Source organism: Herpailurus yagouaroundi, unplaced genomic scaffold (genome assembly GCF_014898765.1).
Source record: "Herpailurus yagouaroundi ecotype Mexico unplaced genomic scaffold, PumYag 166, whole genome shotgun sequence".
NCBI classification, from domain to species: Eukaryota; Metazoa; Chordata; class Mammalia; order Carnivora; family Felidae; genus Herpailurus; species Herpailurus yagouaroundi.
The window spans coordinates 4,609,503-4,627,937 of NW_024412407.1; the positions used below are offsets into that span (position 1 = coordinate 4,609,503).

The window sequence follows — 18,435 nt, forward strand, 5'->3', positions numbered from 1 at the left end:
AAAAAAAAATTAAAAAAAAAATAATAAATAAATAAAAATTGCAAATATCAGAAATAGGTCAGGGAAAGCGACAATTGTCCTGCTATCCTTAGCACTTATGTTTGAGATTACCAACGTATTAATTTGGGGATATCTTTCACCTAAAATTACAAGAGGTCACACTAAAACCTATACTAGAAGGGGTTATCATTAATTACAGGAACAACTTATGCCATTTATTTAACAAACATTTATTAATGCCTACTATGCGCCAAGTATTGTATTAGGTGCTAAGGATACAGTAGTGAATAAAGCAGACAAAGTACCCTGTTCTCATGAAATTTATACTTTTAAGGACTGAATTAATTTGAGACTAAGGATTGGGACAGCAAGATAAAAGAGACTTATTCAAGATGTAATCAGAACTTTTCATTTCAAAGCATAAGTAATCAGATTTGTTGACAAATATTTTACTCTGTACCTGTCTTTGGTGTTCTCTTTCTTTCTTTTTTTTTTTTTTTAATTTTTTTTTTCAACGTTTATTTATTTTTGGGACAGAGAGAGACAGAGCATGAACAGGGGAGGGGCAGAGAGAGAGGGAGACACAGAATCGGAAACAGGCTCCAGGCTCTGAGCCATCAGCCCAGAGCCTGACACGGGGCTCGAACTCCCGGACCGCGAGATCGTGACCTGGCTGAAGTCGGACGCTTAACCGACTGCGCCACCCAGGCGCCCCTGGCGCTCTCTTTCCAGACTGAAGAATCCTTGACCTTTTTTTTTTTCCCCAGAAAAATAAAAAAAATATTTAATACACAAAAAACAACAACAGAATCAACAGGTGTAAAAGGCGTTACACGGTACAAAACCCAAAAAGATACAGAGCTATTAACTTACTGGTGCTTGAAATGACTAGACAAGGACACATGAAAATGTCTCCTTTCCTCACTTAGGGAGCTATACTATTCAAAAAGTTATTTTAAAATGCCCTTTTTTTTTTTTTTTTGCTCCGCTTTATGAAACCACACTTACTACTCATGTTGATTATGCCCACCCAATCAAGTAGTTATTTGGAAAATTGCATGTTTTCTATAATGAAAGTGCATTTTGTGCCACCTTGTCACGTGCAAATAGAAAATTTCTGTACGTCAAGACCACAGCAGGGCAGTTGTATCTACCATCCAAATTCACACACACTTCTCTCAGATCCTAGAGATGGAACTCTTTTCTAGCCAAGAGCTTCATATCAAGGAAAGGATATATAAGCTAGAAGTGTGGGTAAAAGGAAGAAACATAGGCCCTGCTAGGCAGGCAGAGAGTGAAGTTTATGCTCAGCTTCCAGGACATGTGAATGTTACTGGACTTTTTTAAAATTTATTTTTATTACTTTTTTTAATCTTTGTGTTTTGATTCTGCTTTTTGCCTTATAGAAAACTTTGATTTTTATATGTTCATATCATTATTTTTGTTTGTTTCATGTTTTTATTTTTATTTAAATTCTAGTTAGTTAATATGTAGTGTAATACTAGTTTTAGGAGTAGAATCTAGTGACCTATCACTTACATGTAACACCGAGTGCTCATTACAACAAGTGTCTTCCTTAGTGCCCATCACCCATTTAGCCCATCCCCCCCACCTGCCTTCCCTCCAGCAACCCTTGGTTTGTTCTCTAGAGTTAAGAGTCTTTTTTATGGTTTGCTTCTCTCTTTTTCCCCCTCTGTGTTCATTTGTTTTGATCCTTAAATTCCATATATGAATGAAATCATATGGTATTTATCTCTGATTGGCTTATTTCACTTAGCATAATATACTTTAGCTCCATCCACATAGTTGCAAATGGCAAGATTCCATTTTTAATGGCTGAGTAATATTCCATCATATATATGTTCCAGATAATCTTTTTAAAAAAAATTTTTATGTTTATTTTTTTTGAGAGAGGGGAGGGGCAGAGAGAGCAGGAAACATGGAATCTAAAGCAGGCTCCAGGCTCTGATCTGTCAGCACAGAGCCCAATGTGGGGCTCAAATCCATGCCACTGAGATCATGACCTGAGCTGATGTTGGATGCTCAACCAACTGAGCCACCCGGGCATCCCTAAACTATTTTTGAGCAAAGAACACTTTGTAGAACCTCTGTAAATGAAGATTCCATAATTAAATGCTAAAATATAGTTTTAGAGTTGTATTAGCACAAGATCAATGTAATATATCTGAGAAGCAAGAATGGAGAGGATGTAAAATTAGACCAGATGATGATAATAAGACATTTCATTTCCATACATATTGAGGAAAGTCCTCAAAGGTACTAAATATTATGGTGACCTGTCAGGATTTATCATTTAACTCATCAACATTTCTGAACATAGCAACCACCATTTGCTAGGGACTGTGTTAGGCCTAGGGGACTGAGGGTGGCAGGATATAAAGGTGGACAAGCCATATCCCTGCCTTGAGGACATTCAAAGTCAACTCAGAGAGACACCCACACAAACAGGTGATTATATGTGGAAAGAACAATGATGGTACATGTACAAAGTATACAGAAGAGGACTGAAGACAGGAGAGTTAGGTAAAACTGCTAGACATCCAGACCTTTGGAGGCAGAGAGTCTAGCAGAGCACAGGAAGGAAGGAAGTAAAAGCAGTGCATGTACGTGTGTGTGTGTGTGTGTGTGTGTGTGTGTGTGTGTGTGTAAACCACTTTGTTGCTGGTAGAATACAAAGAATAAGCAGGATATGGCAAGAGAGAAGACTGCAAAGATAGGCTAAGTCAAAAAGAATCCTAAATGGCATGCTAAAGAACTTGTATTTTATTTTGTATGTGATAGAGGATAATTGAAACATTCCTAACAAGGGAAGTAAAATGCCACTAATATGGAAGGTGGATTTAAGGCAAGTAAAACTTCATGCAGAGGCATAAATTAGGGCCAGATGGCATCCACCCAAAAGTTTTGAAGGAGTATAGGGTATGTAATCAAATAACCAAATGTACAGTATTTCCTGTAGTCTGGAAGGGATTCTATGCTAGGGTGATATTTTAACACTAACTCCCATCAAGGAAGGGCATCCATGCCAGGAAATCTGGTGGAATCTGTCATAAAAGGAGAATCACTGCACTCTTGAAAAAGTGAAAACTGATAGACTAAAGGAAATATAAGTTTTGTAGGGAAATCAAACTTGTTTAATCTAGAATTCTTTGAGGAAACATTACATGGACAATGAGAAACTAAATAAATGATTTAAAGCTAGTTACATACACAAGAGGTTATAAAGCGTCTACAAAGAAGAGAAACTTTAGATACATTATTGCATTTAACTTGTAGACGAGGAATCATTCAGGAAGTTCATCCTATTTGCCAAAGTTACATGACTAGTAAGTAGTAGAGCTACTACATATGAATTCAAAAAGCTCATTTCCAAAGTCCTGTAAGTCTAAAGTACTATACTATATAGTATGGTATAGTATAGAATGCTGCCTTGAAGTAGGAAACTATAATGATTTTATATCCAAATTTTAATCATGCTTTCTCTTAAACACAGACTTTGAAGTCGGGAACAACTTGGCTCAAATTTCCAGTTTTGAATCTGTCTGAGACTCAACTGTGCTGTTTGTAAAATGGATGTGATAATATTTACTTCGAAGAATGGTTGCAAAGATTAACTGAAATAATGTATTTTATTTTATTTTTTAATAATGTATTTTAAATAATGAAACATTTAAATGTAAATTTTAAAACATAAATACAATTTCTAACACAATGACCTACACATAGTGGATGCTCAGTAAGTGTAAAGCACCTTCCCTTGGATTGTGATGCTATATCAAATACTGTAAAAAATATTCCTTAGGAGGGAGGCGAGATTTTATCAATACAAGTGGAATTTTCTAAGAGAGTGGGAACAAAAGGTAAGAAGATTTGAATGGCCATGATTCTAGAGAGGGCATTTTAAATAATTAGATACTTCAGCAGTTACTACTAGACTCAGTGTTTACATTAATAAAATTAATTATCTTTAAAAAGCCATGAACAGGGGCGCCTGGGTGGCTCAGTCGGTTAAGCGTCCAACTTCAGCTCAGGTCACGATCTCGTGGTCTGTGAGTTCGAGCCCCGCGTCGGGCTCTGGGCTGATGGCTCAGAGCCTGGAGCCTGCTTTGGATTCTGTGTCTCCCTCTCTCTCTGCCCTCCCCCGTTCATGCTAGGTCTCTCTCTGTCTCAAAAATAAATAAACGTTAAAAAAAATTGGAAAAAAAAAGCCATGAACAATAGGGGAGCCTGGGTGGCTCAGTCGGTTAAGCTTCTAACTTTGACTCAGGTCATGATGTCACGTTCATGAGTTTGAGCCCCATGTTGGTCTCTGGACTGACAGCTCAGAGCCTGGAGCCTGCTTCAGATTCTGTGTCTCCCTTCCTCTCTGCTCTTCCCCCACTCACACTCTGTCTCTCTTTACCTCAAAAATAAATAAACATGAAAAAATTTTTTACAAATCCATGAAAAATAATTTCTCTAAGCATGAAATGAAACTATGAACTTTCTGAAGTTTCCAAGAATTCATTACTGAATTATGATTTTAATATGAAGTTTAAATGTGATTTCAATAAGGAAGAATTATGGAGAAAATCTAAAAGACTGTGTGAATAGACAGAAAAATAGTAGGAAAGATCTGGTGTGAAAACCAAGGTTTATTGGAGAGATATAATGCATAGCATAGTGATTACAGTCAACAATATTGTATTATAAACTTAAAGTTGCTCAAAAACCAAATCTTGATTGCTCTCCCCACCCCCCCCCCAAAAAGATACTTATGGGATGTGATAGAGGTGTTAGCTAAGGTTACAGTGGTAATCATATTGCAATATAAATGTATCAAATCAACACATTGTCCACCTTAAGCTTACACAATGTTATGTCATTTGCATCTCTTATATATACAACATATAACCATTATATATATATGGGAACAATGTTATTTATAGGAATGGATATGGTAGGCATTCTGTAATGCGTGTAGAGAAATGATTAAAAACATGTGTAATAAGGATGGTTATAGGAGCAAAAAAAAATCATAAGATATGAAAAAAATAAGGCTATTGGAAAATAATTAAAATTAACCAATTAATATGGAGTTAACACATTTAAGTATTAAATAATCCATATATATAGTATGTTCTGAGTTACTAATTATAGCCCACAAGAGACCTAAGAGTTATTCTGTGTGTGTGTGTGTGTGTGTGTGTAAAATACATATATTCAGAAGAATATCTGCAATGGGTTATCATTGCCTACCCTCCTCACCCCACCCCCCAAAATCCAAACTTCTTAACGTGCCTTTTATGATCTTTCAGAAGCCAGCAATTTCAGTATTGTCCTCCACTGTATCCTTTCACAGATCTATGGTCTAAAAGTCTCAGAATACTCACCACTCCCAAAATATAACTCATTTTCTTGCCTTTGTTTATAGTATTCCCCTGATTCCTCCTCCTCTTTCCCTAAACTTTAGTGACAGAAAGATTTACCTGAGAATTTGTTTAAAATACTGATCCTGAATCCTACAAGATTTTGATTCAAGAGGTCTAGGAAAGCACCCTGGAATCTACATTTTCAATAAGCACCACCACCACCCCATCACCCTGCCCAGATGATCAGTTCAGGTGATCAAGGTCCCCATTTTGAGAAATATTGGTATCGTGGAAAGAGAAAAGATCTGGGTTTGCTTCCCCAATCTATTAATTATGTAACTTTGAAAAATTACTTAACTTTGCTCAGATTGCTTTTCCTCTCCTATAGAACAGAGATGGCAAAACACTATCTGTTTAAGAGACACAAACTTGGTGGTATGCATTATAGTAAAGAGAGAGTATATTTTTATGACTGTTCCTCAAGATCCTATGTAACAACTTCCTATGAGGTCTTCTTTATTCCTCGTTAGTATGAATTACGCTTTCCTTTGTGCTCAAATAGCATGTTTATAAATAAATAAATAAACAAACAAACAAATAACATTTTAGAGAGCGTGCAAGTGGGGGAGGGGGCAGAGAGAGAAGCTTAAGCAGACTCCACAGGTGGAGCCTGATGCAGGGCTTGATCCCACCCACAACCCTGGGATCATGACCTGAGCTGGAATCAAGAGTCAGACACTCAACCGACTGAGCCACCCAGGTGCCCCAGCATTTTTATATTTCTGTTTAGCCTTATTTCATTCTATTTGACACAGTTAATTTACTAGTCTCCTATTCTGGCTTGTAAGTGCTTTTAAAGGCAAGGACACTGTCTTTCTCATAACTGTATCGAGTACCTTCTGTAGGTCTTATCAGTACTAAAGTTTTAACATAATAATAAACAACACCACTGTAACACTAAAAAACTCCAGAGTTAATGAAAACTTGACCATCATATAGTTTTTTTGAAAGTTTAGTCATGTAACGAACCAGATTAAGGTCTCATTAAGCAAGCCTCCCACCCCTATCACATCCCTCTCTACTTACTACTGATGAGAACTGAAAGTAACTAGGTTCAGGTTTGCTTAAATTAGGATCAGTAGTTATACCGATCTCACTCTTGTTAATTTTTTTTTTCAAGAAACAACCTAATCAGGCGATTACAAGTGATCAAAAACACCGGGAAAGGTTATGAAACCCGGAACCTCTACATAATGCTGAGCAGAATTGATGAGTACCAGAAAAAGGTGATGCAGGTCTGGACCAACAAGCAGAAGTCTTTAGAGCAGAAACGGAATCAGTGCCTGAGGAAAATGATATTCCTATTTAGCCAGGTATCTTGTTTTCTATTCCCTCTCCCAGTGTGTTGTAAGAAAAATGAAAGTGGTAAGCTTTGAAAATAACATTTACCTGGAGATGTGTATATTAGTTTCCTAGAGCCGCTGTAACAAGTTACCACAAACTTGATGCCTTAAGACAACAGAAATATACTCTCTCCGTTCTGGAGGAGAGTTTGTGGAATCAAGATGTTGGCACTGCTGGTTCCTTCTGGAGAAATTTGTTCCGTGCCTCTCTCCTAGACTCTGGTAGCTGTCAACAACCCTTGGCATTCCTTGGCTTGTAGCTGCATAGATCCAGTCTCTGCCTCTGCCTTCTCATGGCCTTCTTCCCAATGTGTCCTATATCTTCTTTTCTGTCTCTTATAACACCATGTATCATTGGATATAGGACCCACCTGATTAATCCAGGATGATCTCATCTTGAGGTCCTTAATTACATCTGTAAAGACCCTTTTTCCAAATAAGGTCACATTCACAGATTCTGGGTGAATATATCTTTTGAGGGGTTTACCATTCAAGCCAGCACACCATGACCTCAGTGAAAACTCTTAAATTGACAACAGGGATGCTGACTGGACTCCCTACATGGGAAAGGATTAGAATTGGAGAGACTTCTAGAAATGCTCAACTCCTTCCTAGTCAACCCACATCTACCAGTCTCTAGATATAAAACCTCTTAAGTCACCACTCTCCAACAGATTCATGATGGTTACTTTTCTCCTCAAAACTATCAGAAAGCAAATTTTAATAGCATGAGTCAATAAAGGAGATAAGAGTTTACTGAACTTGCTTACATAGCACCACACACAGAATCTGATCCTGTTAAACTCTGGCAAATACTCATTATGTCCCAGAGCCCCTCTGAGATAACCATTAGTATGCTTTTGGGGGTGACAGTGGCATTCCAGAAAGTTACAGGGCTGAGATTAGAATTATTTGTTCTGGGACTACATGCTCAAAATGGAGTTCTGGAACATTCTTGGAGTTCTAGGACTATTTTATATCTATATATCTTTTTCTTTCACTAAATTCATTTATAAAATTACTTGCTACTTTTTTTTTTTAATTTTTTTAATCTTTATTTATTTTTGAGAGAGAGACACAGTGTGAGCAGGGGAGGAGCAGAGAGAGAGGGAGACACAGAATCCGAAGCAGGCTCCAGGCTCTGAGCTGTTAGCACAGAGCCCAACACGGGTCTTGAACTCACCAGCTGCGAGATCATGACCTGAGCCAAAGTCAGATGCTCAACCTACCGAGCCACCCAGGCGCCCCATATATTTTTTTTAATGTTTATTTATTTTTGAAGGAGAGAGACAGAATGCAAGCGGGGGAGGGACACACACACACACACACACACACACACACACACACAAAATCCAAAACAGACTCTAGGCTCCGAGCTGTCAGCACAGATCCTGATGCAGGGCTTGAACCCATGAGCCGTGAGATCATGACCTGAGCTGACGTCGGACACTTAACCAACTGAGTCACCCCGTTGCCCCAAATTACTTGCTACTTTAAAAGATACAGATTTCTCATCATAGCCTGATCCAAATTAGACATAACTTTCCAGGACAGCTACTTTTTAAATATCAAAGCTCTTTGATTTAAAAAAAAAAAAAAAAAAAAGGATGGGGCGCCTGGGTGGCTCAGTCGGTTGGGCAGCCAACTTCGGCTTAGGTCGTGATCTCACGGAATGTGAGTTTGAGCCCTGCGTCGGGCTCTGTGCTGACAGCTCAGAGCCTGGAGCCTGCTTCAGATTCTGTGTCTCCCTCTCTCTCTGACCCTCCCCTGTTCATGCTCTGTCTCTCCCTGTCTCAAAAATTTAAAAAAAAAAAAAAAGTTAAAAAAAATTAAAAACAAAAAGGATATTTTGGACAGTTTTTGGTTTAAAAAACATGGCCAATGTAGATGGAATAAAGCAAAATGAGCTGGCGGTGTCAAGAAGTGTCTAATAGGAATCACAACATCTAGAGCGCTTCAGAGGATGAATAAGGGTCTGTGATCAGGGAATGCAGGATCTAGATGATGAGGTGATTATTAAGGCAGAAGAAGGGAGAGGGAAAAGCAAAAGGGAGAAGAGGGTACAAGTGAATAAATGCCTTACAACGCTCAAGAGTTTGGTTCTGCTAACAGATTGTGCAGGTTCAAATCAGCCTCACCACATATTAGCTATGAGACTTTGGGCAAGATCTAAAATTTTCTGAGCTTCAGATCTCTACGTGTAAGATAAAGGTAACAACAGTACCCACCACCACATAAGGTTGTTGTAAATGCCAAATGAGTTAATACATAAAAAGCATGTGACATTCAGTAAGTATTCAGTAGGTGTTATCATTAGCTTTGCATAGCGCTTCACAATATATAGGGTGCTGCCATAATACATATTATCTTATACAACACTCACAGCAACCCTGTGTCATTATCCTTGTTTTAGAAATAGGGAGAAAGAGGTTAGATAAAATTAGCAACTAACCGAAACTCACAAAGCTAGGAAATTGGAGGGGTAGGACTATAGCTTATGCAGGCTTTTATATAACATAGGTGCCTCCTCTGCAATTTTGTGTTGGAGGTGAAGGTGTGTTTAGGAGGAAGGGAGAAAGAGGATGGAGGAAATGGATTTGTAAATCCATGGAAAAGAAGAGTCACCGTTTAGCTAGGGCCAGCTCAGATCTTCCTAAAGACTCTTATCTTTTCTCCCCATGGTTTCCTTTTCTGATTTATTTATTTTTAGCTTCAACAGACATATAGATTGAATCTTAGTCAACCTATCCCTTGCATCATCGACAAAAAGCAGATACCTGCCTCTACCAAATCTGTTCAACAATCATTCCTAGAGCTGCTAATAGAAGAAGACAGAAAGTCTGACACATTGAAGAAATTTCGGTATGTGGTAGGAAAGACTGACATTAAACCTTCTCTGGACGACATGTGGGACCTCTTGCTTTTTTTTTTTTTTTTCCTGTCCAAGAGCTTCTCCTTCCCCTCAATTATGATGTGGTGCAGTGGAGAGTCTAAGGTAGTATTACTTTTCTTAGATAATTTAACAAGAGGCTTACTTACATATATTTCTACTTAAATATTTAACATCTAATTTTGAGTTCCTTTTTTTAAAAACTGATGCTGGTCTGCTCCTTGCCTGCTCTTTTCCAGGGGTGATGTAGGTCCAGTTTTCTTTTTAGTGACTCCCCTTCATAACAATTTCAAGACTGGGGCTCTCTTGCCCCTACAGGTGACATGACAATAATGGTCCTGGAGGGAGACAGACTGATGGCATCCCTTCCTTATAATGTTTGGGTGCCTCATCTCACATGCATGGGCTTACTCCAAAGATTCAACTAGGAGTTTAATTTTCCATGTCATTAATTGTGAATGCTAAAGACTTTAAATCATTGGATGAAGCATAACTTTTTGAATAAAGTGTTAGAATTTCTTTTCCCATACTTTTGGACTTATATCTAACTGAATCATAACTAGTGTCAATAGATTTTTTCAGATGAAAGGTTAATTTCATTAATCATATGAGGACATACATTTATAGATTTGTGGAACATTTGTTAATTTGTGATATTCTACTTGAATGTGAATTGTTTTATTTTTGCCCACTTAATTCAGTTCAACTTTAAATTTAAATTAAATTAAGTTAATAAAGCTGGTCTTGCTAAAAAATGAAGCTTATTCTTTTTTTTTTTTCAAAAAAAATTTTTAATGTTTATTTTTGAGACAGAGAGAGAGAGAGCGAGCATGAACAGGGGAGGGTCAGAGAAAGAGGGAGACACAGAATCTGAAGCAGGCTCCAGGCTCTGAGCTGTCAGCACAGAGCCCGATGCAGGGCTCGAACTCACGGACCGCGAGATCATGACCTGAGCCGAAGTCGGCTGCTTAACCGACTGAGCCACCCAGGCGCCCCCCCTTTTATTTTTTCCAAAAAAATTTTTTTTTAATGTTTATTTTTGAGACAGAGAGGGAGAGCATGAACAGGGGAGGGTCAGAGAAAGAGGGAGGCTTATTCTTTATTATGAAACAAATTATTTTAACACAGAATGAAGAAACTTAGGTTACTTTTTTCCTGTTTTCCATTTTTTTTTTTTTTTTTTTGAGAGAGAGAGAGAGAAGGTAAGAGCTTTGGGAAGGAAGAGGGAAAATGTTGGTGGGAAAAAAATAGTCTCGATATGGTTTACATATTCTATGAAGCTAAGAAGGTAGTTTTAAAATAGATCACTAGGTGAAGTCATGGAAATGGAAATGCAGCTTTTGGTGAAGAAAAAAAAAAGCTATTTTAGCAAATTCTGCTGTTTTAATCTCTCTCTCAGTCAAAGTGGGCGTAACTAATGTTCTTCAGTGCCAGAGAGGGCATCATAGGACAAGGTGATGGTGAAGACAAAAGGGGAGAATAAGAGTCATACGTTTTGATTGAATATGGAGCTCAGGAGAGTTTGGTGCTTCCAGTTAGTGCTCTCTGGTTCTTTAGACAAGAAGACCAAATGGAAGCCATCTGGAATGCTGATCTGTCAACTTCAAGCTACCCAGTAACAGAGAAGACATCAATACATTCACTCTGGGCCCAGCTGGGTGGGTACCCAGATATTCCTATGCTACTCCAGTTAGACGTTCAATCTACCTTCAGAAAATCTCTTGGATCCATTAAATCACAGTAAGTTAAGGACTGGGAGAACTCTGGTAATTGGGCCTTTGGTCATATACCTTCTGTTTCCCTACCTTGACCTTACCTTATAGCACCAGGGAATTACCAAAAGTAGGTGCTTGGTGTAAAGTTAGACATTACCTTTTCCAGGATGCTGTATTAACAGAAGTATACAGTATGTAACCATTTGAATCTTTTTTCACTTAGCATAACTCCTATGAAATTCATCCATGTTTTTATGTGTATTATTAATTCATTCTTTTTTATTTACTGACTAGTATTATTCCATTATAGGCTGTACCACATTTTTTAATTCATTCATCAGGTGAAAGACATTTGAGTTGTTTCCAGTTTGGAGCCATTGTAAATAAAACTGCTATAAAAATTCATATACAGGTTTTGGGGTGAATGTAAGTTTCTACTTCTCTTAGATAAATACCCAGGAGTGGGGTTGATGGGTAAGATAAGCATTTGTTTAACTTTTATAAGAAATTGCCAAGCTTTTTTCCAAAGTGACTTTTCATCTCTGTATTTATTCAGTGGGGCTAGTTCTTGTCCTGCCTCTGGATGAAAACCTAGATGGTTCTGTGACATTTCCGGTAACTTTTCAGTACTATGTTTATCTGGTTAGTAAAATGTCCAGAACCATGTACAAGTAAAACTTGGATTTTATTTTAAAGTTGAGGTTTCTCCTCTCTTCCAGCTAAGACTATTTATTACAACTTAGAGTCAGAGAAGGAGGATATGAACAGCTGCTTTTTTCTGCCCTACTGTTTCTCACTTTCCCAGCTTGCTACTAGGGGACCCTTTAGGAATTAGAGGGTCCTTCCTTCTTGGAAGGAAGAAGAGAGGGGGTAAATGGAAAGTTCTTACTATCACTGTTGCATTTTCTAACATCAGTGCTTCCTGGATGTGGCAGATTTTTAAAGCTGACTCATGAGGTACTTTGATTAGTTCCTTGGAGATCACCATCACTGGAGATCTGTTATCTGCAGATTTCTTGATCTTGTCAAATATAGTTTTATCCCAACTGGTTGTTTACATCTGTGATACTTCCAGCTTCTCTCTGCTGAGATGTGTTTGCATATTTGGGCATCCCTTGCAGACAGAACCCATGACAGCCCTATGCCATCTTTCTTGGGTATACATATGCATAGATGTGGCCCACATCTAGTCTACTGGAAACAGTGGGCCTTTCTTTGTCCAAGTAAACTCTGAGGTTGAAGGCTTATCCCAATGCAGCAGCAGCCTCTTCTTTGCTGTTAGTACAGCTAGCCAATCAATCACTGCCTTAGCTTTTTTTTTAGGTATTGAATCAGGCCCCATTCTATTGGGCCTCCAAAATGCTGTGATAAGTTCTTGGAGTGGAGAATGGGTAGGCATGCTCTCAAAATCCTCTTCTCCTTGACCATTTCATACTCTGAGTATGAGTTAGAAGATTAAGAATCAGTTTAACTAATATTCAACTTTATCCAGTCAACCTGAATTTAATCTGACAACTTTTCCATTGTGCTTTGTCAAAACTTTCACTTTGATATTCTACCACATACAAAATATGTATTAGGAGTCTCTAACTTGTTTAGTTAGATGCCTGAAAACATTCAGAGTAAGAGGTGCTGAAAACAGTGAAAAAAAGTAAGACATTATAGGAAATAGGAGAACTGAAGTCTTGGAATTTTGCTATTTTTCACTAAAAATAGAAATATAGACAATATACACTTTAAGACATCTTAAGTTAGTAATAATGGGCACTATATGATCAGTTACTACTTGCCATGCTCCCTTTTTTTTCCTCACTAGAATCTCTTCAAGGTCTTCCTCCCCCCAAAAGGATTATATTTATTTTACTTTGTGAAAATTAAAGTACAAACCAAGAGAATTTCTTTCCCTCTGGTTTTAGTTATTTCTACCACTCCTTAGAGCTCAATTTAAACAATTATTCTTTCTGATCTGTCTTCTCTAATTCCTCCTATGTGCTCCCATAGCATCTTATAATTAAATAGTATCCTAGCACTTACCATTCTATATTGTGCCTCATTATTTTCCTCCCCTGATTTCAGACATGTTTTGGAGAAATTAGCTGCCTTTGTGCTGAACTGCCACTACCTTTGCTCTGCCTGCTTTCCTTTCAAAAATATTTATGGACTACTTACTATGTGCCAGGAACTATACCTAGGCACCGAAATACAATATGTGGGAAGGGCTCAAGAGATCCTAGATGACAGGAAGAAGGAAAAATTTGTGCAAAATCTAGGGTCAATACCATATTGCTTCTTTTTGCTTTATCTCCTTAAAAAAACAGCAACAAAAACTAAACTAAACTGAATAATATTTCCCCCTACTCCTCAGTTCCCTTTCTTCCTATTTCCAACAGAGGTGACTAGAACTAAGTTTTTTTTCTCTTCCTGTCTGGATGTGTTATGTGATGCTTGGAGCTACTGCAATCTTTGGCAACCCTGAGGTGATAACCACAAGATAAAAAGACAATACACCAGGAATTACAGAGAAGGAAAATAAATAAAACCCTGTCCTTGATGACATCTAATTGCTAGAACAACCCTGAGTATAAGTGCCTCTGGGCTTTTGTTAAGTGAGCCTTTGTTTGGTCAAGGATTCTGTTGCTTATAGTCATGTGAGTTTGAAAAGAATGTGTAACCTGCTATTGTTGGATAAAGTAGTCTAGAGATATCAATTATACCCATTTGATTAATGGTGCTGTTGAGTTCAACTATAACCTTAATAATTTTCTGCCTGCTGTATCTGTCCACTTCTGATAGAGGAATGTTAAAGTCTCCAACTACAACAGAGGATTCACCTGTTTCTCCTTGCAGTTCTATCAGTTTTTGCCTCATGTAGTTTGATGCTCTGTTGTTAGGCAAAACAGTAGGGATTATTATGTCATCTTGGCATATTGACCCCTTTATCATTATAAAATACCCTTCTTTGTCCCTGATAGCTTTCCCTGCTTTAAAGTCTAGTCTGTCTTAAATTAATATAACTACTCCTTTCTTTTGATTAGTGTTATCATGGCATTTTTTCCCTTCCATTTACTTTTAACCTACATATCTTAATATTTAAAGTCAGTTTTTTATAGACAACATATATTTGGGTCTTGTGTTTGGATCCACTCTGATAATCTCTGTCTTTTAATTGGCATATTTAGATCATTAACGTTTAAGATGATTATTGATATAGTTGCATTAATATCTACCATATTTGTTACTGTTTTCTATTTATTGCCCTTGTTCTTTAGTCTTTCATACTTTTTCTGCACTTTTTAGTTTTGAGATTTTATAATTCCATTTTATCTCCTTTCTTCATTTAAACTTTTTTCATTACTTTTTCAAGTTGCTGCCCTAGACTTTGCACTATACATTTACAACAAACCCATGCCTACTTTCAAATAACACTATACTGCAAGTGCCTTATAATAACAAAATATTCCTAATTCTTCTCCCACTCCATCCCTTGTATCATTTGTGTCATCCATTTAATCTATACATTAGCATGCATATATCATTGAATACATTGTTATTATTACTATTTTGCACAATTTATTATCTGTTAGACCAGTTAAGAAAAAATAAAACCTTTTATTTTTATTTATTGCTTCTCAAATGCTCTTCCTATCTTTATGTAGATCCAAATTTCTGATTTATATCATGTTCCTTTTTTCTGAACAATGTCCTTCAACCCTTCTTGCAAGGCAGATCTACTGGCTATAAAATTCTCTCAGTTTTTGTCTGAGAAAGTCTGTATTTTTTTCTTCACTTAAAAATTTTTGCAGGGTACAGAGTTGTAAGTAGGTAGTTTTTCTCTAAACACTTAATTTTTTTTAATGTTTATTTATTTTTGAGAGAGAGAGAGACAAGTGCAAGCAGGGGAGGGACAGAGAGGGAGGGAGACACAGAATCCAAAGCAGGCTCCAGGCTCTCAACTGTCAGCACAAGAGCCCAACGTGGGGCTTGAACCCATGAACCATGAGATCATGAACTGAGCCCAAGTCAGACTTTTAACTGACTGAGCCATCCAGGCACCACTCTCTCAACACTTTAAACATTATACTCCTTTCTCTTGCTTGCACGGTTTCTGAGAAGTTGGATGTACTTTTTATCTTTGCTGCTCTGTAGGTAAGGTGTTTTTTCCTTCTGATTTCTTTCAAGACTTTTACCTTAAATATGATATGCCTAAGTGTGACTTTTGGGGCATTTATCCTACTTGGTATTATCTGAGTTTCCTAGTTCTGTGATTTGGTGTCTGACATCCATTTGGAGAAATGTTCCGTCATTATTGCTTCAAATATTGCTTCTGTTCTTTTCTATCTTTTTCTGGTATACCCATTATATGTATGTTACACCTTTTGCAGTTGTCCTCCAGTACTTGGATATTCTGTTTTCTTCAGTCTTTTTCTTCTTGTTTTTCAGTTTTGGAAGTTTCTTTTTTTTTTTTTTTTAATGTTTTTATTTATTTATTTATTTTTTTTTTTAGAGAGAGACAGAGTGAGTGGGGGAGGGGCAGAGAGAGAGAGAGAGAGAGAGAGAGAGAAAGAGAGAGAGAGGGAGACACAGAATCTGAAGCAGGCTCCAGGCTCTGAGCTGTCAGCACAGAGCCTGACGCGGGGCTCAAACTCATTAGCCGTGAGATCATGACTTGAGTTGAAGTTGGATGTTCAATCGAATGAGCCACCCAGGTGCCCAGTTTTGGAAGTTTCTATTGGCATATCCTGAAACTCAGAGATTCTTTTCTCAGCCATATCCAGTATATTAATAAGGCCATCAAAGATATTCTTCATTTCTGTTAGTGTTTTTGATCTCCAGCATTTCTTTCTGGTTTTTTCTTAGAATAGCCATCTCTCTGCTTACAGTACCTGTCTATTCCTGCATGTTGTATACTTTTCCCATCAAAGTACTTAGCATATTAATTATCCTCATTTTATTTATTTTTTTTAATTTTTTTTTTCAACATTTATTTATTTTTGGGACAGAGAGAGACAGAGCATGAACGGGCGAGGGGCAGAGAGAGAGGGAGACACAGAATCGGAAACAGGCTCCAGGCTCTGAGCCATCAGCCCAGAGCCTGATGCGGGGCTCGAACTCACGGACCGCGAGATCGTGACCTGGCTGAAGTCGGACGCTTAACCGACTGCGCCACCCAGGCGCCCCTAATTATCCTCATTTTAAATTCCAAGTGTAATAATTCTAATACCCCTACCATATCTGAATCTGATTCTGATGCTTGTTCAGTCTCTCCTGTGTTTTTTGCCTTTTAGTATGCATTGTAATTTTTGTTAAAATCCAGACATGATGTACTAGGTGAAAGGAACTCTGGCAAATAAATAAGACTTTAATGGTGTGATATAAGGTATGGAAGAATGGGAAACATTGTGTAGTCCTGTGATTAGGTCTTAGTCTTTTGAAAAGCCTATGCCTCTTGTCTGTGAGCTTCACCAGTGTTTCTTAATATCCTTCACTCCCACCTTTGGTGTCACAGGATGGATAGAGGGAACTGGAATTGGGTATTTCTCTTCTCTCACAAAGAAGGCTAGAGTTGACTGGAGTTGGGTATTTTCCTTCCTCCAAATGAGTTAGGTCCTGATGAAACCCTACGCTTTGGTTAGGCTTTGGTAAAATAGTCTCTCTCAAGGGCAGACCTTGTTAAGAAGAACAAGATGCTCTGGTATATTTCAAAATGGTTACTTTACCCATCCCCCTGAGAGAAACATCAGGAAATTTTTCTCCAATCTTCACTGTGAGGACATGGTAGTTTCTGGAGGTCCCTTTTACTGGGTCCTCCTGGAGATTTTAACTCTCAGACTTGCCCGTACTGAGCTTCCAGCAATTCATCAATTAAAGTTCAAGCTTTTTCCCAGGCACTGGATCCTGCAGAAGTGTCTGCTCATGGGTTTTGGCTCCAGTAAGTTGTGATTCTCTGTATTGCCTGTCCCTCCAGTTTGCAGGGCAATGGTTTTCCCTGTGACCTCATTTCTCTGAATGTAGGTTGTTAGGATGGAGTAGCAACTTCTTGCATGTATTCTTCAACAAATTCCAATGCACTTACTTTTTGGTTGCAAAAATGGGCTCATACTTGACATGTTTTTTTAAATCTGTTTAGTGTTTCACTTAACAGTACATCTTTAAATTTTTTCTATGTCAGTATAGACTTACATCATCATTTTTATTGATTGCATGATGCTCATTGTATAGTTCCATCACAATGTATTGAACTGTCTGCCTACTGATGGAAATTTGAATATTCTTCAACATTACAAACAATGCTGCAGCAAATATCCTCACATAAGTTTGCATAGTTGTATGATGATTTCCCTATAAAAATGTCATTAAAATAATATTAATTTTCTTCCAATTACAAAAGTAAAGCATGATTATCATAGAAAATTTGGAAAAGAGCAAGAAGTCCATGCCCAGAAATAACCATTGCTAACACTTAAGTTCTAACTTTAGGTGTAAGAAGACTGTCTAATAAGTAATAAGCTATTGCCAAGCTCTGCTCTTCCTGGGAGACATTCTGCCTTGTCAAAGTGACTTTTGTAAATATAGATTACATATCAATTTTACTAGTTTAACTTTGGGAGTTCTGGAGGCACTCTTATTTTCCTTATGAATCATCTATATTCCTATAAATGTATTTAAGAGCAATTTGTAATAAGATTAATTTTCTTGTCTTGTTTCCAGGTTTAAGAAGATTCCCAAGTGACTGTAAAATTAAATACAAGCATGTTGAAAGTAAATTTCAAAGTTACAGTAGAATTCCTGTTTTGCTTTCTTTCATGTACATGCATTGCTTTACCTATTCTGTGCTTTTACATTCTGCCTATAGTTCTTTAGGTTAAACATCTTCACTTCCAGACTATTAACATGACCACTCAAGAAAGAATATCCTCCTCTAGATTACTGGAAACACAAAGCTTCAACAAACACTGTGGTAGGCTGTCATAAAAGGGACATAATATGGCCCCTCACATGATGGCAAAGTAGCACAGTCTACCTCCCAGAACCTAAACCCAAAGATGCCTCAGAAA

General features: G+C 37.6%; 1 protein-coding gene across 1 annotated transcript in view; it reads left to right on the forward strand.

Annotated features, from left to right (window-relative positions):
• Positions 1 to 18,163, forward strand: part of FAM186A (family with sequence similarity 186 member A) — a 78,832-nt gene extending 60,669 nt beyond the window's left edge. The window contains exons 6-9 of the mRNA XM_040489024.1: positions 6,553 to 6,745; positions 9,486 to 9,637; positions 11,223 to 11,405; positions 18,089 to 18,163. Of these exons, the coding sequence (XP_040344958.1) occupies positions 6,553 to 6,745; positions 9,486 to 9,637; positions 11,223 to 11,405; positions 18,089 to 18,110 (550 nt within the window). The 3' untranslated portion in view covers positions 18,111 to 18,163. The remainder of the gene's footprint in view (positions 1 to 6,552; positions 6,746 to 9,485; positions 9,638 to 11,222; positions 11,406 to 18,088) is intronic.
• Positions 18,164 to 18,435: the final 272 nt, after the last annotated feature.